This window comes from Schistosoma haematobium, chromosome 4 (assembly GCF_000699445.3).
Source record: "Schistosoma haematobium chromosome 4, whole genome shotgun sequence".
NCBI classification, from domain to species: Eukaryota; Metazoa; Platyhelminthes; class Trematoda; order Strigeidida; family Schistosomatidae; genus Schistosoma; species Schistosoma haematobium.
The window spans coordinates 29,558,363-29,583,718 of NC_067199.1; the positions used below are offsets into that span (position 1 = coordinate 29,558,363).

Sequence of the window (25,356 nt, forward strand, 5' to 3'; positions counted from 1 at the left end):
GCAAACTTTTGTTAGTCTGTAAAAATTTACAACAATCCGTACATGGAAAAGATTCAACAACACTGTTTGCATGCTGCAATGATGATTACCTCTCCTCTGATACTGCTTACATCAGAGACTTCATGCATCTCATCCACTAATGAAAGTGATTATTCATGTTATCCTCCATGTTTGATCTCAAACCTTATCATTGCATCACTCAATATAACACTAAAAAGATGTCTGTATCATCCGGTCACAAAGCACCCAAACACACACATGATGAACAATCTATCATAGTAATTCTTGCTACCGTTTCTTTTAGTTAGTTTTATATTATTATCATTATCATTATTATTATTATCAAAACAAAAACAAAATAGGGATTTATGACGCAAAGTTAATTTATATTGATCGATACGTAATTACTAATCAATATCGTAACGTCTAGTCATTGAATTCAGTCAATCAATAGATCATAATGTTCAATTTACTTTTAAAACTAATGTATTGATCATGTTTCTATTAGATTATAGTATATTAGAAACTTATATAAGATCAATAATATCAATTACTGACTAAGCCAAGCAAATAAATAATCCCTAAGCAATATAAATAACGTTTTATTAAACCTGTGCATATATATATATTGAATCGACTTTGATCGTTCTGACTGTACAATTGGTAACGACAGTCATTTTATGTATAAAATCTATCTACTCCTTTATATAATTTTTAAAACTATCTAACAATAATATCTGTATGGAATTTCAAAATCCGATGTCTTTCAAAATAAAATAGTTTAACTATATTCTAATGCTTGTAATGAAAATTAGCTTACTTATAGGGTAAATGTTATAATGCAATATTACGAATCAGTTTTTTTTTTTAAATGAAAATACAATATTTTCATTGTAATGTGAATAATTGTTTAAATAGTGAACAGTATATTCATAATTAGGTTATTTCGAAGCACAACACTAACTGAAAACTGTTTGTTTTTTCTTAAAAAAGTTTGATGAAGTTTCCTGAAATGCATAACACATAAACAAATGTCTATTAAGTGATCTAATTATGAAACATTTATACACAACATAGAAATGACGTGTAAACTGAAAATAAATATTTATGGGATGACATTTACTAACAAGAAATTTTGTGTGTAAACAATTTCAAAAGCTTGTCAAAGAAATATCAAACAAAATCAATAATAATTTGTTATGATACCACCCCTTGTACATTCATAATAGGAAAATCAAATAAGTAATCCTAGTGGTAACAGACTATTTTCGTTAGATCTTAGGTAGCTTGCGAAAATCATTAGGTAGATTCGAATTAAAATTTTGAAATTATTGGCACTTGACATTACGGCTCAACCCTAAACCTTCTACAACTGATGTGCCTCTTAAGACGTGAACATTCATTATGAACAGGAGTTCAATCGCTGATCAAACAGATCAGTAGTAGCATCTCTGCTTGCGAAACTAGATATAATGGGTATGTATTCCACTTGAAGCATCAACATTGGAGGTATGCCTTCCTAAGTAGCATAACACTTGAGTAAAGGAATCCTGACCGAGCGGATTAAGCCACATAACATAAAACAATATTTTACTCAACACCGAATCACTTACACGTGTACTTGAAGTCAACATGGTAGGTGGAATGAGATCAGAAATAACTACAAAATAGCACTCAGTAATTCATCAACATTTCAATATAACCATCTCTATTTAAGTATATAAAAAATACTAGTGATACACATGAATTTTTTAAAATCTCATTTTATTCTTCTTTAGCTTGTTCGTATCACAATAATCTTTTATCCGTACGAAATGATACCACATGAAAAAGTATCCCCAGTTAAAGGATACTGAGCACCTGCTTCATCCTGGCTTTCCTACTTTCTTAAGAGTGATTCTCATTCAGTAAAATATATAGTCTTCATAAATCACTTAACACAATGTATATTTTCGAATATTAAAAATATATATTTGTGATTTATTTGTTTATTTCTTTCTAACTAGTTTACCCTTGTCAAAAACAATGACATGGAATTCATATGATCTAAACGGAAAAAGTAAAATAATAAACGATTTAAAATTAACAATAAATTAGGTAAATAAGAATATGGTAGATTAGTTGTTGATTAAAAACTAGGAAGAATTAGTAATCGGCATGTATTTTCACTAAAAAAGATTATTTGGAATGACTTGTTTGTATGAAAAGTTTTTCATTTATTATTAGTATTTTTTTATTACTCAAAGTAAATCAGGTTAAATTTACATTGCCATAAATAAGGTCGAAGCAATGAGAAGCCAAACACATAGCTACTTCTTTTATCTTTATTTCCCTGGAATAATGATTAAAAATGAATTAAGTGTTAGGTAGTAAGATGATCAAACCTCGCAATGTACCATTGAAATATAAGTTTATAAGGTTTACGTTTTGTGGGATTGACTACAATTGGTTTATGAACGAATTCAATGTAATTATAATGTATTTTATCTAGTATTTATATTGTATACAATATGCACTTGAAAATATTTTACATATCAGTAAGTATCCTTTTAAAATGTTTCGGCGAGACCATAATTTATGGACGAACCAATCAGGTATAAGATAACGAGTCTTGGATTTTGGAGCGAAATTCATTCATACATTCGGATAAATAGAGTTTGGCATTATAGCTTATGTCAGTTAGTGATGAAAACCCTAAATCTAATTCCTAACTTTAACCATCAACTGTAAATCATAATTCTAATTCTTCACATAGGTTTACAACCCTCATTTGGTTCTAGATATTAGGTGGACACGCTCAAGATCTGTTTAGCGTCTCTCAAAGGTCGTCCATAAATTATAGTCTCACAAATGTTTCAAAAGATAAAATAGGAAACTATTAGCATCTAATGCTCTTGTTTTAAGTAAAGTCATTCATGGTTATTTGTTTATGCATTTTTGTCGATTTTTTGCATGTTTATACATGGAGAAAAGATATTTTCTTGGTCTAATGTTTTGAAGTTGATATTCTGCTTGAAGTATGCAAATAATATAACACTTTTTGAAAATAAAACTGATAAGAAAATAAAGTGTTATAAACAAGCACCTTAAGTGACAACTGAAAAATATCTGGAATATTTTTCACTCATTATCTTATAAACAGATTTCTATCAGTCTTTGATGAGAACATAGGAATTAAACTACACGACTGTGTTGAGTATTTTATGTATCTCGGGGGTATCATCTAACCCGACAACTTTTGCTGCAGATATTTGAAGCATATAGCCTACATCATGCCTAATAATATGTAAAAATGGTGTGATACTGTAAATTTATAGCTCGAACGTGTGATTTTAGAGCAGGTTCGTTTAAGTAGCTCAGAATGCAAAACTCCACAAAAAGTAATGGCGTTCTTGTATAAAGTAAAGTATACATCAGTCTGAATTGCAATCTTTAATGTATAAAGATTCTCTTGCTGTTCACAGAACAAACACTAAATAGTGAAAAATGTCACAGTATGATCCCAAATAATGATGGACATTTATCAATCAAAATCCTTATGCATATGTAATATATTCAATAAACTATCAGTAACAAAGCAAATTCTGACAAAAAAACTCTTGTACAAGTTAAAAGTAGAATAAAATAATCACTCTGAAAAAACATAACAAAAAATAAATCGATTTTTCCACTGGAAAGGTTTTTCTTTCAAAACATCTTTTACTAATTTAGCAACAGTAAAAACTGGCAAATGAGAAATAAAAACAAGCAAACATTAAAGTGTACATAAATTAGGAAAGAAATTACATCGTGCTATAGATGTAATTTTGAAAAACAAACAAAGAACAATCATTGAATTAGAAATTCAATTAAAAATTATTCATCCCACTTGAAGAAAAAAAGAAAAGAATGAATAGAACGAAATGTTTATTAATTTTATTCTTGTTATTCATTAGGCTAATACTTGGTTAGTACATTATAACAAAATAAGACAATGAATTAGACGTAAGATGTGTACTATAGAACTGAGTAGAGAACAATACTTTTGTTTGTTTGATTAAAATAAATAAAATCATTATAAGCAGAGACGGATGGTGGCTAACAGTGGGATTCAGGAAGTGCACTACGTCCTATTTAAGGCTCGTCAGATGGATGTATCTGTATCCTAGTTTTGATGTTCCCTCAAGGACTCAAAACCAATATCGTTCACGTTATCCACTTGACAACTGAGGCCAGAAGCCACTAGGTTAAACGAAACGCGCGTCCTGGGTTCCACTGCTAGCTACTATCCATCTCTGCTTAGAATACTAGTGATCTAAAACCGTATCGAGGCAATCCGCATAAGATGCACATCTGTCAAACAAAGACGGATCAATCGCAGTCCTAAACATCAATCGGAAGTTTCAAACATCCAATACAAAAATGAATTGATCAAATCGTTGTTTACTGTTGTGAATCAATAAAGAGAGAAGGTGATTCTATTTTTTTACTGTATGTATTTATTTATAAGTCAACGATAATAATGATGACAGAATTTTGTATTATGAATATTTTGAGTGTTATCGCCAGAAAGAGATATCATCTAGAAAAGACCTAAAACAACATTTTCAGTAGAAGCAGATTTACCATTGGGTTTTTTAAAAATATATTCAAATAATTTTAATAACTGCCTAAGAAACCTTTTTTTATTTAGTTGTATGCAACTGAAGTGACATAGTTACTCAAATATAAAACTGAGTAATTGATGCGTTAAATCAAAAATAAACTGACATTGGAAATGTTGACTATTGGAATCCAACCAAGTCTCATGCTTTTCACAGAATCGGAATGTCATTTATTTCTAGCTGTATGGGATTGTTGATTCTTACTTCTAGAGTGAAGTTAATATTTGCTAATATTTTCAATATTTTGAGTGAGATCATGAATCTCCACAATCTCCACAACCCCTATACTGGTTTTTAATATTGTTATCTCATTTTTAAGAGTTCTCTGATTACAATCAACTAATCATGAAAACCATTTTCGGTTGAAATCAATTCCCGGCGTACTGTTACAAATGCCGTCATGATACATATTCCCAAAAGTAGCACTCAGCTATACAACTGATTTTAACTCTTTTTTATTGTATATGCTTACTTTACAATCAAATATCCTATTATATGTTGTATTGTAAGTTATTATAGAAACACAACTGAAAAAATGTTTGTGTGCTTAATTTTACCATACAATCATACTCATCTAATTATTTATTGATTGAATTCATGAGTCAATTGAAACTAGACCTCAATGAAAGTGCTGGAACAACTGGATGGCCTGTTCATCTTACTGTGGGACTCCCTAGCGATGTGCATTCTTGATCCCACCTCTCGAGATTCGAACCCAGGACCTACCAGTCTCGTGCGTTAACGGTTAACCTCTGGACTACTGAGCCGGCATCCAACGGTATTAATGTCTAACTTCAACTAATCCACGAAATGGAGCGACACACCCACCGTCATCTTCAGTGAGTTAGTATCTCACAAAAGACTCGGTTGAACTCCAGAAATCAAACATAACTTTTTATATAATTATTCGGAATACAGAATCATTACGAAAACAGTTTTTAAAAGTATATTATTATTCGAGTACAACCCAATCGAAACAAAGATGATTCACTTTTCACATTTTATAACTTTTCCATTTTAGTGGACTAGACATAGTGACAACATTGATTGTTGGATTATGCCAAACTCTTTATATAATAAGTATGAAATTCCATTCAGTTTACCGATTTATTTCTGTTACAACGTGAAAAGACGTAAATATTTAGCAGGCAACTCTTTATTCATTTACGTGCAACCTATTATTATCAATATACTTATGTTTATATAGATATATGATTTGGTTTTAACTTTCAGAGATATAACCATTAATAAAGATCTTATCATATAAATTATTGCATAAAATCCGAATGAGAAAATATAGTTATTGGTTATTTTTCGGTTCAATTCTGATTACACAAACGTTTATTTTACCCAAAAAAACAGTAAATTTGTTCAAATGACAATCTTGCATATTTCTTTCTTTCAACATTATATTATCAAATTTCTTTGGGTATGTATATGTGTATGCGTGTGTTTGGTTCAAACATAAATAAAACTTAAAATAATCTTTAGTAAATAATTCATTTTTCAGACAGTTTTGATTAGAATATTTAAATAGTTTTTTTTTGTTATTGCTTATCTATGTATTGAATATAACTAATATAAATTATGTAGTTTTCTCTTAGAAACATTTCATTTTATATTTATAATTGCTCAATTTATTTTAGATCTTTTCAACCATAGTAATACGGATGTTTGATAATTACAAAATTATTACTGTTATTATTATTAATATTAATATACAATCATTTGTATCTACCTTAAACAATAAATCAAGCTTTTTCTAATAATTATTATGAAGTATGAACTGATATAATGAAAATATTCTAGACAATTATAAATTGGATAAATACTAATTTCAATTCGAATGAAATCAGTTTTGTTAGAAACATCTATCTGGTTTATATTACTGATGATTTAAAGAGTAGTAATGACCTTAATACTTTATATTTAACAGAATCAGTTTGATAAGTTTGTATTTCCAAATAAAATGAACAGATGGTTATTTTTTCTTTTGCTGATTAGAGATATTTTAAAAATAGTCCATGGATAAAGATGGATCACATTACTGCTTCATACGATTTTCATGCCTTATTTAAAGATCCTAATTCAAGATACATTGGTTATCTCAAAGCCTCCTATAACAAAAGATGTTGGTTTATTCATAAACAAAGCGAAAAGAAAAGAAAAACTGCAAGTTCATAAGATTGTAATATGGAATAATGTAAATGATTGAATATGTTTACTATTTTAGTGATTTATTACAGTTTCATAAATATTATATAACTATTTAGTTACATAAATTATGGAATCATAATTAAAAAGCGTTGTCTCCTTAGTTACTCCAACAGTTTCATTTGTGTTTTTTTTAATTTTAACACTATGATATACGACTTAATGAAATAATATATTTTTGATGTTTTGTTTCTATTAACACTTTCTTATTCAATATTTTTTTACGTCTCTCTTTTTTATAACACACTCATGTAGGCAAATCTACTAAAACTTGAAACATCTTATTAAACTAGATAATTTTATATTCATTTAAACAATATCTCTGTATAACATTTAAAACACTCACTATAATTAATAAATATATTCAAATATCTTTAATTAAAGTTGGTATAAGTAGATATTAAGAATAAATCACTAAGTTTTTATTAGATCCACTTAGTAAACTATCAAGAAAAAATATATAATAAGTAATTCCTTCATTTTTGATTAACTTACAAACGTATCTTACACACTGTTTCATATAATTTGTAATTTTCTTTTTCAATAAATTAAAATGTTTCTTTGAAAAAAATTGCACTGACATTATTTATTTGTGAAAATAATGATAGTTACACACGCATATTTCGAAAAGAAAAAAAACGATACTATAGAAAAAGAGAAAAGGAAGAAGAACATGCTCTACCTAGTAGATTTATTTAGTTCAAAATAAAGAGATGTAGGCAAATGCAATAACTCTTATAGAAAAGAAAAAAAGGAGTAATCATGAAAAATTCTCTTTTTTTTCTTTAAATTAACTAAATAAAGCAATCCTTCGAGGAAAAAAACAACAACAGTATAAGAGAAAATATAAGAAACAGAAAGATAGGATTCGATGATCGATCACTCAGTCAGTCAGTCAATCAGTCAGTCAGTCAGTTAAAGGAACATTAAAAAAATCCACAATCATTCAACGAAACAAACGATTATAACCTAGAAATTATTTGTTCTAGAAAAAAGAGAAAGAAGATAAGAATTGACTGTATGTATGCTGGAATATATTGAATAGGAAGGGTTATGTTATGACCAAAATTTATATATATATATATATATATATATATAACTGTGTGACGTTTGTGCTTGTCAGCATGCTTCACCCGACCACTTGATATATCACTATTATGATTGTTGCTGTACAGATTTTACAGTGTGACAGAAAAAAGTATCGGAAACAAAAAGAACTTTTAGTTCTTCTGTAGGTTATTGTCAGTAAAATTTTACTAGAATCAATTAAATAGGAAGTAAGATAAATTTGCAAAGTATATAAAAACCATAATCAATTGACCTTGTTACTTAAGTAGCTCAAATTCATTACTTTAGAGATTTTGTTTTATTTTTAGCATAATTTTCTATTCATCTTTTATTGGACTTATAAAATGTTATAAAATGAAAAGCACTGAACATACAAGAAGAATTCGAAAAATTGGTATACACAAAAAACCGTATAATACTTATTCAATCAGACAAACTCTAGAAATTTACAGTAAACTTAGTTCTTTTTTGGTAAAAACAATCAATAGTTACATATGACTCAAGTAATATTATGCGCGCTTCTCCACTAGACAACTGTGTTAATGTCTGACTTTAACCACTCCACAAAATTGCTTGACCATTCTCGCGCGCAAGACCGAAGGTCCTAGGGTCGAATCTCGCATGCGAGATCGTGTGTGCGCACTGTCGAGGGGTCCCATACTAGGATGAAATGGTCATCCAGTGCTTCCAGGTTTTCCATGGCGGTCTAACACCAGTCGATTCATGATCTCAATCAAATACTTTATAATAACCACAACCTCACACTGTTGATGAAATTGTGTCAAAGTAATATGAAATAACGATTGTGAGTAAACATGATTGAAAGGAAAATAAAGCAAAAAGAAACAATTTATTATAGTCCAAAAGTCTTCTTGATTATTGTGATTTTTATTTAGTAAACAGAAGGTTGGCTTGTGACAAGATATCCGTCTTCTGATAAAGGTTCAGTATACTGCTTCGTTGTACTCTCCTTCGTAATTTAAGGACATGAAGTGTGACCTCTAAAAAAGTGGAGACATTCATAGGTTATTAGTATTCGATTATAGATGCCTTCAAACACATTGGAACCATCGAGTTAGTAAATACAAGGTTAATCGTAGGATAATGAGCAAAATTAATAAATCCATTGATGTACCGAGTCTTTATCGACCGAGCTTATTAGGATGTGAAAGACGTATTATCATCCGATGCATAACTTGACACATCGTGATGAGTTGTCCAGAAGTAAGGTGAAGGTAGGCTGGAGCTTAACTAAACCAAAATGTAGTATCAGTTATATAATGACATTAACTGACGAATTAATCAACTTATGTAGGTGCTGATTGCCTAGTTAGGATTAGCGTAATTATCATAACCGATAGCTCAAGATCCTTCACAACGGCACAGTCGCTTTAGATCACAAATCCCTTAATTACCTTATAAATTAGTTTGTATTTGGTTAATCAATATTTTCCTCTCGAATCATATCTTATGTGCTCCATCTTTTCTATTACCACCGATACTGTTGCTATTTTGTTACTACTGGATTTGCCGAGGCTTTGTTAATGGAGTATGATAGCTTATATCAAGGTATACATATGCTAGGTTCAATGTTGCATACGACTGATAGAAATAAAAGGGAATGACTCTGTTGTTTATTGGTTGCACTGACACTTATACATTTTCAGTTTTTTTCTTCTTTTATATTATCCGTGCTGAATCCTCACCTATATTAAATCTTTTCACTTGAATTTATTCATCATTTTAGAAAAAATAAAGACCGAACAATGAAATAGTCAACAAAATTACCTTAAAACTACTTAATTGTCAAGGAAACTAATTATAGATGACTATTAGAAGTGTTCAGTAAAACTAATCAAGCTAAGAGAATAATATTTTGATATGGAACAATATCATACAGTTTTACTGATTTTTTTTACCTACTCATAATGAGAGAGAATATTTGAATTGGAAAGAAATTCAAATGTTTTTTTTGCTCATGTTAATTCTCATTGTTCGATAAAACGTTTCGAGTTCAAGTAACAATTTACTCGAACTCAATATAAATGTCGAATATTATTCTGCACAAAAGAATTATGCTATGTATAGATATAAGATTGTTACATTTGACTTCCAAAGTTGATAATATTACAATTCTTAAATCTATTGTATTATTCGGAATTATTTTAGTTCTGTACATATTATTATAACAATTGACAATCACATAGAAAAAACATTTTTGCATCATTAGCAAGGATTGACATGGTAATTTCAAAATAGAACGAAACGGCCGTCCAGTGCTTCCAGGTTTTCCATGGTAGTATAACTTCATTTAATTCATGATTTCAATTATTGGAATCACTATAATATCCACAAAAACCCTTCTGACATGAATCAACACATGCTCACTAGTGGCTGGTTTCGAAAGGTATTTCCTGGAGTTCTAGTGAGAAGCTGTGGTCAGAGGAGTTCAACCGTGTCTGTTGTGAGATACTAACTCACTTAAGACGATGGTCGCTCAACTTCATGGAATAGTTGAAGTTAGACATTAACACTGTTTGATGCCGACCCAGTGGTCCAGAGGTTAGGCGCTCGCGCGCGAGGCTGATAGGTCTTGAGTTCGGATCTCGCGAGGTGGGATCGTAAATGCACACCGCTAAGGAGTCTCAAAGTAAGAAGAACAGGCCATCCAATTCTTCCAGCACTTCCATTGCGGTCTAGTCTCAATTGACTCATGATTTCAACGATTTAAATTTAGAAGTTGAGCATTGAATAAGTCGTTAAAAATAGAAAACATTATATATATAATGTCTAAATAATGTAAAAAGGTTTTTCCAACTGTGAAGAAAGACGACTGGATGAAGACTCTCATATGTTGCTAAACCTTAATGCCTTCAATAGAAAGGAACACCTAACTATCCATTTTATATAGACTACTCATCCGTACATTCAAATATTTAATTAAATTCACGTTCCATAACACTAACAACAAGCATAAAAATATTTTAATCGATACTTTTTCACATTATAAACATCAGCTATTCCACACTCACTAACACACAAAATACGAGGTCTCACAAAGAATCACCTTGAGTAAAATGATATGTGATCAGTCCGTTTCCATTATACTAAAAGGAATTCTGCTTTGTTTGTTTTGCTATAATTTATTTGATTATTTATTCTCTGAAGAAGCAATTTAGACTAGGTAGTAAAAGGTCGGAAAAGCATTTTCCAGCCCAATAAGATTTTACCAATACACATATATCACTATCATTAAAAACAAAATGTATACTCTACAAATCCTCCAACTTTTCATATGTTATATAAAATGATATAAAATTAAGCGAAAATAAATAAAAACATATTATTAGTAAACACAATTAAAGGTTTTATAAAAAAATTATTAATTCAATTCATGAGTCGATTAAAACTAAACCACTATAAAAAAAAACCTGGAAGCACCGGATGGCCGTTTCCATCCTTAGCAGTGCGCACCCACGATCCCGCTCGCGGGATTCAAACCTAGGACCTGCGGTCTCACGCTTAACCTCTAGACCACTGAGCAGGCATCTAACAGTGTTAATGTCGTCCAGTGTTTCAGGTTTTCCATGATGGATTAGCCTTAATCTACTCATGAATTCAACCATTAAATTACTACAATCTGCGCAAAACCCCCTTTCTCATACAAAAAAGTGAACCAAAGAATTTACAGACTTATTTTCAAATATATTACTTTTTGCCAATACAGTAGCATAATACTATTTTTATTACTTCATATAGCAAAAATATCAATATCTATTTATTTATCGTGTAGAAATGGATAAGTAATTGAATAATAATTCATAGAAAATGATAACTCAAATAATAATATACTGACTGACCTGATAATAACATTGGATCAATGTTTTCACCTTTCTTCACTTGATCAGGTTCACCAGTTAATGAACTTTCATCAACCTTTAAATCATTACTTTGAAGAATCACTCCATCAGCAGGCAGTAGATCACCTGTAAACAAGAATCATAAAAACATTACGTGTAATACTAAAAAATGAAAACTCAAAGTAGGGTTAGAATATGGCAGATGGTTACGCGACATCGAGAATGGACTGGGGTTAGATATGCAGACCAATAGATATCAGCTAAGTGGTCTAAAGCTCAAACAATTGCATGTAAGAACGAAGGTTCTAGTTTCTAATTTCCTGCGGTGGGATAGTAAATGCATATTGCCGAGGGGTCTGACACTAAGACGATGCAGTTGTTTATTACTTTCTAGTTTTCAACTGAATCCTAACTAAAATCAGTTTATGATTTAAACCACGAAAAACAAAGCGTCGAGTGAGAGATTATTGAATAGAGTTTAAACACAAGGAGAAATCGTTGATTAAAAACTTATTTAGTGACTTTTTTTGTCCAGTATAATGTGTGGAAGCTCATGGATTTGTATTGGGATTAATAGGAATATAAAGACTGGAAACTCCGGAATACATATATTAAAAGAAATAGTTATAACACAGATCCGTTTATTCAATGCCTCATTTCGATATCTATGATTTATTTTCTTTTGTTTAACCCAAATTATTCTCGTTTATTTTGATATCACTCCGCATTATTTTTCCTTCTGCGTGTTTTTTATACATCTAATAAACTTTTATGAAGTGTTTAACAGATGCATCGTTCATAAACAATTTCAATCTATTCAATGTCTGATGAACACACATTTTTCAACTAAGTAATACCAAACAGATATTTTCAAACATCAAGCTATTTTTAGCCTGGATACAATAATTAGTTTCTGTTTTCATAATTGATAGTGATCCACAAACGAGGCACTGTGTAAATTCATCTACCATTTACAAAACATTTACTCAGTAAATGTGAAATAGTGTTTATTAAACTACATTCATAGTCTTCGTAATAACAATGTTCAGCCTTATTCACATATATCCGTGTAATTCATACATAACTACTTCAGTGAAATCAAAGTCTATTTCCTTAAGATTAACTTAACCTATTACCGAATAGCATCATTATTGAATAAATCTTGTGTATAAAATAAAGAGAAAAACATTATCAAATATATGTGTAATAACTATTACAATTTATTTATCATCACAAACATATGTTCATTGAGGTATCATAGAGCAATAAACAGCTGTTATCATCCATTGTAATACTAATTGGTAATTTGTATCCATGATATTGTCAAGAGATTAGATCTCGAGCTTTCAAATTTCCCAGCTAGTTTATTGTCTTAAAACTATTGAGTAAATATTCAATTATTCATATTTCTAATATCAGTCAATTAATAACGTTGTTTGGCCGTTATTATCAATCAATTATTTAACAGTTACAGTAATCACTGATCAGTAGTTACTATTATTAAAGGCTAGTGTTTTGTTACTTGGCGAGAAAAGTAAACATATGAATATAAATAATTTGAATAATATATCTATCTATAGAAAAATAGTAAAGTTAAAATTAAACTACAGAAAAAAAAGAACTTCAAAATATCTCAGATACATAAATAACTAGATATTTTTGAAAATACCACAAACATCTCTTGATAACGGTATTGTTATTTTCATTATTTTATTTCAGACAAATTAAAACTTTAGAAAATATCTAAAATTTATTTTAGCATATTTGTGTAGTTTTCAGAATATCTTTTCACCTTTGATTTTACAAAAAATAATTAACAAAATAATTATAAAAGTGCATAATTTAATCAAAACAAGTAGGAATAACCGCTAATATCTATAATAGATATACTGGTGTTGTTGTATATTAAAAATAAATGTGTTTATTTAGCATAATTTAGAAAAGAAGAACTATTCTAATTAAATTGAAGCATAGTTAGTTCAAATGTACTGATGACATATCTTGTATTGATCTAAGTCGTATTGATACAAAATATTACTTTTCTTTTACCATATAACACTATTTACTTTATTTATGTATGTTAATGTAAGGTCTGATGATGAAATATTTGAAAACAGTCGTTAGTTCATGTGTTCTTTACTTCTGAATACTCTTTGAGGATCTTTAAACTATAGTATACAGCTTCAAAGCATAGGTATAAATATTTACGCTAATAAACATGAACAATTAGTTCTATAATCATAATTAATGATAATAAGCGATATGGTCTACTTGTATGGTACACACTGTTGTAGGATTTTACAACTTATTCAATAAATTACACAAATTGATAATCATACAATTTTGACGAAAAACTATTCTATTAGGAAGCAGATTCAGAAAAGCGATATCAAGTAACAGAATAAACATGCTTAAGGATAAATGCTTTCTCGCTTTTCAAACACCCAATAAAACCAATTTTTCTACAGAAATGAAGTTTTCTCTTAAGAGATAAACATTGGGATAAAAATAACTGCAAATAAATTTTTTTAAAAAGCTGAGCAACAAATTTGTTATTTTTTTGCATCCTTTTTTTCAATCAAAACAGGTCAAAAAACGGTGGGAGTTTCTATAATTAGCAATGACACAGATGGGATATATATATATATATATATATATATATATATATATATATATGTTCGCATTAACCATTCGCTTCTACCCATAACTTTATTTGTATTCAAGCATATGTTTAGAACATTGGACCTTAAATTAACGACCTTTATTTGTTCGGATATTCTTGCCGAAAGCAATGAAAATTTTCTCACCATCAAAAATAATCAATGCATAATTATTTTTTATAGAGTTAAACTTGACTTTCTGTACATTTTTGTTTATATCATTTCCACTGAAAGAAATTTAGATTGGGTGAATAAATGAGTCTCTGATTGCCAAAATAAGTTCAACTATAAGTCGTTTTAATAAATTTCCAAGATGAGAATAAATAAAACTTTATTATGCATATTTATTACATATATATAAACGTATAATATATATATATATATATACGCTCAGGTAATTTTCTTAATCGATAACTGATTTACCAACATAGTAACAACATTTGTTTATTTTTATTAAGATACCCATAATGAAACGAGTGAAATTTTTGCAGTGAAACCAATATGCCACAACAGTTGAACCATACTAAACATGACTCTTAAAGTCCCTATTTTTCTATTAGCAAAAACTGACAGAATCAAGGATTTGTGATACGAAATCCTGTGTTGGTGACTGTACGTAGCTTATAAGTTTACCATGGTGCATAATTCGTTTTTCCTAAACCCATTAAGAAAATCAATTTTATTTGAAAGGATATTTTGTCAAGTCATTAACATCTAAGAGCGATTTCTCAAAGTTCCTACAATGTTTATGTCTGGACGCACTGGAAGGTGTTTTTAGATCAATCCTAAACGTCTTATCACTAATTTTCACTAGCTGAGAAAACAGTTTATTGGTAAGCTTGAAATTTGTGTAACTCTTCCCTATTTCTTCAATGACTAGACTAAGAAAAATCTTAGAACTGTGCAAGAACATATATTTCCAGTAACTGTATTGTTAGGTACGGTAATAACTAATCTTGTCTTATTAACTCTATAACTTGCAGTTTAAATAATAATATCTGCAAAGGTTTTACACTTACAGCCTAACATTATCATGATCTAATCAATATGTTTGCACAAATTACACAGACACTGAATATTTGGCAGTATTGAACATTGATCGAATGATATTTCTAGCGGCGTCTTAAAATGCTTATCGATATTAAACTTTTCTTTGTATTTTATAATATTGATACGGTCTAAGCTCTCTCTTCCTAAACTAGGTTCTCAACAGTTAGTTTTTCTCATTGTTAGTTCTCTTACTGCCACTAAATGGATTCAGTTTCTTTTTAACTCATCTTGTGATATTCATTTTGTTCTGCTAATCTGGTATGGCAGCTTTGACTAGCAGACATCTGAATCAAGCTCCACGTTAATGATTTCCAAGTTACCGATTGTAACTAGTGAAACCAAGAGATATCAAAGAAATAAAGGAAAAATTACCTAACGATCTACATCATAAAAATGTTTATGTAAATGAAGTACATAAAATAGACTTTTTAATGGAAACTGTAATAAATGACAGGTATCAAGTAAACATTATATAAGCAGAATTATACTAATTAAAATTTTCTTATAAAATAAAACATATATAATGGACATCAAAACTATTCTTATTTTCCCCCTAGTTTTCGAATTTTGACATTATTTCTCTCTGAACTAATGATTTCTTCTAGTTGCATTTAAACAAATTGTGGTAATTTTTTAATCTGACGTTTATCTCTGAATAACTGTATGCTTTTTAGGATTATAAATAACCATAGGTAAATAAAATCAAATTTTAGCTTGGACCGACCAATTGTTAAACCATATATCATAAAACAATACTGATTTAGTTAAACCGATTTCACAATTTAATAAATATAGACTGATTTTGATTACACGACTGATCTCTTTCTAGGATATACGAAAATTTAAGAAAGAAACAATTCAGGACAGATTGTTTGTATTTATTTGAGATATACTATTCATTCTTTTATTAGATTTTCGATAGTGTTTATTAATAAAATCCCAAAGACTATTTCAGAATGTATGCAAAATGAGTCTGTTCAACTTAGTTTAATTTGAGTGATGTTGTTCAAACTCAAAATGAAATACATCTTCAGGATTGAACTCAGCATTATCTTTTCTAAAGAAAAAACATTATTTACAATATAAACACAGGAAATAATATATCCTCTTATTATTGAGTTAATATGTAAACAGATATTTGTTAATCCAGTATGAAAAAGCTGTACAGTGCTTCCTGATTTTCAATAGTTTACTAAGATCCGTCCAATCTGTAAATTATGTTAATTCAGATTTATAAATTAACAAAAGTAAAAAGCTAAAAAGTACGTTCAAAGTGACTTTTTGTCGTTATACTGTTTTTATATCACTTCACGTGTTTTTACAATTAGTTTAGGTTGCTAGGTAACACAAAACGTACACACTTTTTTGTTATTATGGGAAACTTACAACTTTGTATGAGAAACTTGTAAATGAAAGTACAGAAGTGAATATATCTTACTCGTATTGAATCTAATAAAAACAATATTGAAGTATACTTTACTAAAAAGCATATTTTCATACTAGACAAATACATTTAATTTCTATATAAGGTTATCATCTTGATTTTAAGGCATGAAAAAATTAATAATTGATTCAACAGTATCAATGAAAAGACCCTGACGATCCATGTTTTTATACAGATATACCAAATAGTATCGATATTACCAAACTTCGTATACAATTTGGTGTGAAAATATAAAGATTGCGTTCACCAAGTATTAAAACTAAGAAATTATAGATTCATATTAGTTTAAAACGTTATAACTTCTATTGACATGGTTTAACTTCTCAAACCAACTTATAAATTATGTGTTTACTAATGATTAGCTTCGGAGATAAATTTTAAGAAATGTTAGTAATGATAGTTAATGGATAGAGCTGAACTATCTTTGCTTCATAATATAAGTTGAGTAAAGTTGGGAATATAAACTATTCGATAACTGATCAATAGTTTAAATGTTTGGTGAGTTATAAAACTTAAGGTTTCCCTATCTGTAGAGTGATTATTGTAAATGGCATTTGAAGTCCTAATCGATAGTGAAACAATTATTTAGCGTTGATATTTCTCTTGTTTTCATTATTTGCTGATAAGAAGAACATTCAAATTAAACTTTAGACATTAAAAGTATTTTGCGTTCTAAAATGATATCATGTCTGCTGATCACAGACTAGACTGAATGATGACTAACAGGAAAAACTAAACATAAAGAGGATTGTTCATTAACTATCGTCAAAAGACTGACTTTAGAAATTCCCTTATCTACAAAAATATGGTAGCACATGTCAATATAATAAATAGTCTTGCCAGAGAACTACTCGTTCATATTTTTATCTATTTGATGATGTTATATATATATATATATTCTTTGATAGCCATTTAGGTTGGTCTGTAATCTATTTTTTATTCTAAAAGTTCTCTCAACCATAAACTAGGAGCATTTTCTTTCCTCTATTAAAATGAGAATTTACAGCTCCCAGAGGATTCATAAAGTTAGAATAGTTCTATGAAAATAATTAATTTGTACTAACTAAAATGTTATGTTGTCGATAGAAAAAAACTATGTGAAGGGTTAAAGAAATCATTTTGATTAGTGTTCAGAATCATTATGGAAATTTACCACTGTTACTCTAATTTCTGACTTTCTCTTGGTAAAAAAAATAAAATCTAAATTTCAACCGATTAAAATCTCTGGTTAATTGATGGTCGGGGCCACATAAAAACAATTTAATTGGGGCCAGATTTCAAAAGATGAACATTTAAAACATTTAGGTACTGGGCAATTGTTTTGTTCAAGTATTGGATCTCGCAGTAGTGCACATTCACGATGACACTATAGGAAAATCGAACAAGACCTTAAGTATTGATGATGAGAGCTTAATCTTTTAACCACAAAGATGGCATTTTTTGGGTACATATCTCACTTCGTTTAGTTCAGGGTTCCTCAATCGTCTTAAATTGTGATCATTGAATATTTCCTTGACACTGGACACACTTAAACTCTGTTGGTCACTGCTCATCACTATAACTCAAGGAATTCAATCAATTTCCACTAAGGTTCGTACGGGAAAAGTATGTTCGTATATATATATCATGGAAAGTGTATCTAACAGACTAATTTTAAATACAATATCTAAACTTAATGGGGTTGTGAAAATTAACATAAATAAAATAACTTGTTCACACCAATATACTATTTCATCACAAAATAACTATTATTCATATGTACTAGTATAATATAAAATACAGAAATATCAGATAGTTCAAGAAAAGAAAAGTGACAAATTTTTAAAAATTTTATTATCTGTTAATTTGACAAGATATTGAACAGTTGTATAGCATTTGCTCCATATAATTGAGGAGAGTACTAAATTGTCCCTCAGAAACTAAACGTTTAGAGCGAATACGATGTTTATTGGTCAAATAATATATTCACTAGCTACATGATAATAATTTACGATATATATAGTTCATAATACTCATCAGTAGCTCCTTTTTTAATTTGTACATTTAGTATTGAAACCTTTATCACTTATCTGAATATTCAAATGAAATTCATACGAAAATTGAGTCAACAGAAAAGTTGATACCAACTCAAAAAATGAAGACATGAAACATTCTACAATATAAAGTTTTAACATTTTGTAAAGTATATGTGTACACAATGAGAAATATTCAATCAATTTTTTAGCTCTATTTAAATGAAATTATTACAAGCCAAAAACTTTGAACATTAAAAGCTATAACAGAAAGGATGAAAAATTTAGCCGAAAACCTATATCATTTAATTTATTCTGTAAAACAAAAGAAAAAGAAATAATCTGACTTTATTATGAATAGATGACTAATGAAAGAAGATAACGTAAAAAAATAGAATATACCAAAAAACCTTACCCTTAACAATTGTAATAAGCATAATATTTATAAAACTAAATTTTTAAGTAATATCTCTACATTTGATACCACAATAAAAACTATAGTTTTCGTGCAAAACACCATATGTATCAGATTTTTAAAAACAAATATATAAATATACCAAATGGTAAAAATTCCTCTTTTTCATCATATGATAATAAGGCATTGTGACGATAACGATTAAATGAAGAAAACAAAACGAAATAAAAAAACGAAATAATTGTCCCAATTCAAGAATCATAGCAAAGCAACAAAATTAATGGAGAATTAGAGAAAAAAAACCATAACGAAATTGAATAATTAGTAACCTATAAGAAGTGGATAAGAGAAATTGATAAGAAAGGGTGGGAAAATGGAAAATAAGAATGTGAAATAAATAAAAGAACAAAAACAGAAATCAACAAGTGCAAAGAGAATGAGATATATGAGTTGGCTAGCTTAAAAAGAAAAGCGCCTGAAAACAGGGGACAAGTGATGTAATATGCAAAACTATTGAAAATATAACTTTAATGATCATGAAAATCATTAATTTGTCGTTTCTGTTTTATCGATCTCAATAAATTTTCAAAATCTGCAAGTTCTAGATTTTCATCGTGCTTATGTTGATTAAAAATGGAATATCTGTTTTCTGAATAAATGGTTTCATTATTCAGTATTTTATATTGATATTATTGAAGTTATGATGCACTCTTTGTTGTTCATTCGATTTAACTTTACAAATAGTTTTTTTATATCGAGCGGTGACTACTGGTTGGGGCGTTTGAATTCTAGTCACCAAATCCCTGACTAATGGCACCCCGCCAACTTCAGCTTGGACAGCTGAATAATATCAGGAGCCCTTACATTTAAAATGTGGCTTACATGAAAATATCTTGTTAATGAATTGATGAAAATTTACAAACTTTTTATACGTGGTTCTGCAATTATCATTAAGTAAGATAATTCATAATTACCATAATTATTTGAGACTGCTACGAAATTAAAAATTAGTTGTTTCTTTCGAGTTAAATTTGACTTCTATAATGAATAACAAATAAACTGTTGCGTAAACAAGATAATCTCGGATGCTATTCAAGGTATAAGGGCGGCCGTCATTTCCCGGTCGCACACACCGTAGAAGGATTTATCTTCTTGAGGGTCCTGAAATGAAAGTTAGGATTATCGTTGTCTTAGTAACCTGGGAGGCTAACTTCATGGCCCGAGGGACAACTGCTAGAAACCGGTCACATATGGCCTTTTGGGGGGACGTTTTTGATGTGATAGCTCCGCACTTTAAAAGACCTTGCAGTCGGATATGGAAGTCCATGGAGTAATGTGAGTTGTGTCATTTCTAGGGTCAACGTTTTCTAACTTCTTCCTTCCTTTGTGAAAATTTCTCATCACTGTAGATGCAGGTCGTCCGACGGAAACATTTTCCTGATGTCATATCCGTCTATAGCCAGTTGTACAACTTTGCCCTTGAACCTCTAGTTCCTGTTTTCAGTCTTAACGTTCTGCAACTGACTCCTCTGTTATGGTAGGACACAAAGGAAGATGTGTTCGAGCCAAAATAGCTCGGTTGAGTTATCATAACAGTTAAAGTCGAACACCACTTCAAATTAGCAGATAAAGTCAGGACTTAATGTGTAAATCTTAACAAATCAGAATCAGTGCCAAATAGTCCAATCTAACTTTGTACGACACACTGTTATATTGAAAGCTAACTGGTGTTATCAAGTCGTTCTACTAAAGAAAATTATTGCTTGGAGAAACCAGAAATTATGATGCTCGATTTGCTGTATTAGGTTTCCGCATTTAGACGATGAATTATATACCCTCAATTATTTCAACTAGTTACTTAGCTTTTTGAGTTCACCCAAAATACGAGTATGAGTTGATAAGATTTCTAGAATCAAAATATTGGTGCCCAATTCTCAGACCACGAGTTACCTAATACATTGCAACTCAATATCAGTTTAATTTACTTAGCTTACATGTCAAATTTAAAACAACCCGTTCGGTTTAATAAGTACCTAACAACAGATAATTTAGGTTTCGTAATGTAAACAGTATTATTTAATGACTACAAATATCTATAATGTAATCAACAAGGTTTTATCATTACACAGTGCTTGAACTATTAGGACTACAAAAATGTTAACATACAAATTTTGAACTGAGCTTCTGAGTAAACAAATTTCATTAACAGCAGCTTACTAAAATTCAAAGTTATGCTGAACATAAGGTTCTGAATAGGTCTTCAAACAATCCTACAGAAAGAATGTTGATCATCAATATTTTACAAAAATTCATAATTAGATAAACCACGTAAATACGAACAAAAACAACCATATGCTTACTACATTTGATTAATTTGTTTATTTGTTTAATTTTTTACTGAATCAAAACATGAGGCGTAAAACAAACGAACACAAAAACAAAACATCAACTATTCCTTACAACTGACATGTTTCATTTTGAGGTGCATAAAAAACCGTTTTCTTTACCTTTAAACATATTCGAAATCAAATTTATTTTTCATAGTTTAAATCATGTCAGCAAGGTCAGCAATCAGAACCAAGTAGCGCGATACAGCTATTTCATCTTAGTATGGAACTTCTTAGCAATCAGTGTCCTCAAATTTGTTACAAGGAATCAAGCACAAGAGCTTTGGTCTCAAACATTTATTTAAATTTATGCAGTTAACCAATTTTTAAACACAATCGAAAAGCTAATCTTGTTTAAACATAATAAATTTGCATAACTTTTTAATAATTATATTTGCACAATATTGTATTGTATGATGTTAGAACTTCTCATATTGAGAGAGCGAACTTAAACAACTTTTTATGTTATTAAGTTTACTTCTGAAGTCTTAAAATAATAAAAAGAAAATTGTAAATTACGAAAAATGTCATAATTACACAGTATATAACCTACATACAAGTTCATTGATTTAAGCATAATTACAACTAGAAGTCTTTGTTTTTTTAATTCCTTCGCAAATCATTCTAAATGTTTCAGGAATGTGTTCTACACAAATCTGTAATCTAAAAAAAATAATTTTTTTCTTCATTTCACTACATATTTGCTAAAAAATTATTTAAGATGGAAAACATTATAAAATATAAATTTTATATTTAGTTGATGTAAATTAAAAAATGGAATGATCTCATTAACTTTTAGTTAATTACATTATATATATATATATATATATATATTTATTTATTTATTTATTTATTTATTTATTTATTTTATTTATTTATTTATAGAAGGAGAGACAGAAATAGAACTTTTATGACTAGTGTTTTTTAGCAAAGTCGTTTTCTACGGTAGGCCTTAACATACACAAAGAAAAATGCAAAATCCTCAAATACAACACGACGAACACCAAAGCAATCACACTTTATGGATAACGATTGGAAGAGGTGGAAAGTTTTACATAGGTGAGGATCTGATGCGTATGTAACGGCAAGTATTGACAAAACAAGAGAAACATTCCTACAACTGAAAAACAGATAGAACTCAAAACAACTGTCAACCAACATCAAAGTCAAAATCTTCAATACGAATGTCAAGATAATTCTATTGTACATAGCTGAAACGTCATTAAAAATGTACAGATATTTATAAATAGGTTTCTACGCAGGATACTCAATTTCTGTAAGCCGGATACCATTAGCAAGAACCTATTGTACGAGAAAAGAGATTAGCTTTCTAATGAAAAGGAAGTTAGGAAATGATACTGAAGGTGGGTAGAACATACATTACGTAAATCATCAAACTGCATCACAAGGCAATTCCTAGCCTTGAATCCTAGAGGCAAAAAGAAAAGAGGAAAACTAAGGGAATTGGAAGTAGATACCAAAAAAGGAAAAGCAACTGGAATCGACTGGAAAGGAATGCCCAGAACAGAGTTCGTCGAAGAATCTTAGTAGGATGGCTATGCTCCTCATGAGGGATAACAGGTATAAGGAAGTAAATAAGTATATAGTTGGATAAATGTTAGTTCAGAAAAACGTGATATTTTCTTAAAATATACACCTGTTCTCATTTATAAAATTAAAAATGTGTGTTCTGAATAAAGTTTATTGAACTCAGATATTTTATCACCGATCAATTATAAACCGACAACTTATTTTTTAAATAATTTCTTGTTTAAAACACTAAATACTTGTTGAGATGTTAAACTGGTTGTTCGTTATCTTTTTTCAGGTCATAAAATTTAAATTTCGGATTGCAAGAATTTTTTTTCTTTCGGATCGTTTAATTTACATTTAATGTATTCTACTACTACTAATGCTAATAATAATACAGTTAGCACTACCATTGTAGACTTTATGTTGAAGTGTGGTATGGCAACATCGACCGATGTAGGTGGGTATCACGTTTTATGTTGTGCATACATGGTCGACATTAGCTATCTTATCATCAAAACCTCATCGAATAACCAACGTCTACAATGAATAGCGAAAAACTGTAAAGTATGATTTAGCAGCGTTAATCGCATACTAGGTCGTACATGTTCAACTTAGGTAATCTCTTGAACTAACTTATTTGACATACAAACACTGTTATTTTAGTCTGCATTTATGTAGGGGCTAGTACTTATTAAGCCCACATAGGTTATTCTGGCTTCTGGACAGATCAATCTATTCATCCTTCTCAAGCCACATTTTTACCCTGTCACTTACTCGCTTATTGATCCTGACTGTTATACGATCGTATGTGTATTAATTACTTACCGTACCCGTTTTGTGTCTTTAACGAATTTTTCTCTGACTATAAATATCGATTCACGCTTGGTTAAATCGAGTTGGTTCACCCGCCTTCTACATTGAGCGTCATATTGTTTTGATTAGCTTTCCGACCAAAAATCGTACAAAATATACCTATACAAAAATTCATCATCGTATTTGAATTATTTATTTCCATTATTCACTAATGTAATTTACATTGATGATTATATACGAGGATTGGTGTCATGTATATTTCAATAACAAGCAACAAACAATCAACCTGGAGTAATATATAAGGCCATTAAATATATATTATATAATGATAAACATGGACTAAAATAGCAATATTTATCTAGCTAGTAATTTATTTCAGGGGTTTACTTAACTTTACCATTTATAAATTTGTGTGTAAATAAGACTACCATAATACATTAATCCAACGTATAGTAAAATAGGTACTATCTATTGCAACTTGAATAAGTTACATTTGAATTCATTTATTGGGCGAATTCAAGTTATAATAAATACTGATATTTAGGCAAACAATTTAGGCTAAATCACGATATTTATTTATATATTAAAATGGAAACTATTAAAAGAGTTCTTTCAAATTTGTATTTCCCCTTTTGATTTCATATTTACAGGGTAAATTAATTTCTATCAAAATGATCAGTAAGGATTTTGAATGACATAAAGGGTTGTACAAGATCATAGGTCAGTTGAAATTAGACCACCATGGAGAACCTGAAAGCACTGAATGGCCGCTTCGTCTTAGTATGGAACTCCTCAACAGTGCACACATATGATCACGCACGCAAGATTCGAGCCCAGGACCTCCGGTCTTGCGCGCAAGGATGGTTGTGCAATTTCGTGGATTGAGCGATGTTAAACATTAAAACCGTTAAATGTCGGCTCAGTGGTCTGGTGGTGAAGCGTTCACGCGTGAGACCGAAGGTCCTGGATTCGAGTCCCGTGTGTGGGATTGTGGATGTGCACTGCTGAGGAGTCCCGTGTTATGACGAAACGGCCGTCTAATGCACACAAGTTTTCAAGGGTGGTCTAACTTCAATTGACTTATAAATTCAACTATTAAATTACTGTAATATCCACAAAATCCGTGCCTGATTATAATCATCATATCCTCATTAGTGACGGTCTCCAAAAGATATTTCCTGGAGTTCTATTGAGAAGCCGTGACTAGTGGGGTTCAGTCAGGTCTGTCGTGAGATAGTAACTCACTAGTGACAATGG

The 25,356-nt window shown here is 29.8% G+C and overlaps 1 protein-coding gene across 2 annotated transcripts in view; it reads right to left on the bottom strand.

Annotated features, from left to right (window-relative positions):
• ATP2B1_1 (ATPase, Ca transporting, plasma membrane) overlaps positions 1-25,356 on the bottom strand; it is a 143,666-nt gene that overhangs the window by 62,252 nt on the left and 56,058 nt on the right. For both annotated transcript variants that reach the window (XM_051216156.1, XM_051216157.1), the window contains exon 4: positions 11,786-11,911. In XM_051216156.1, the coding sequence (XP_051066721.1) occupies positions 11,786-11,911 (126 nt within the window). The remainder of the gene's footprint in view (positions 1-11,785; positions 11,912-25,356) is intronic.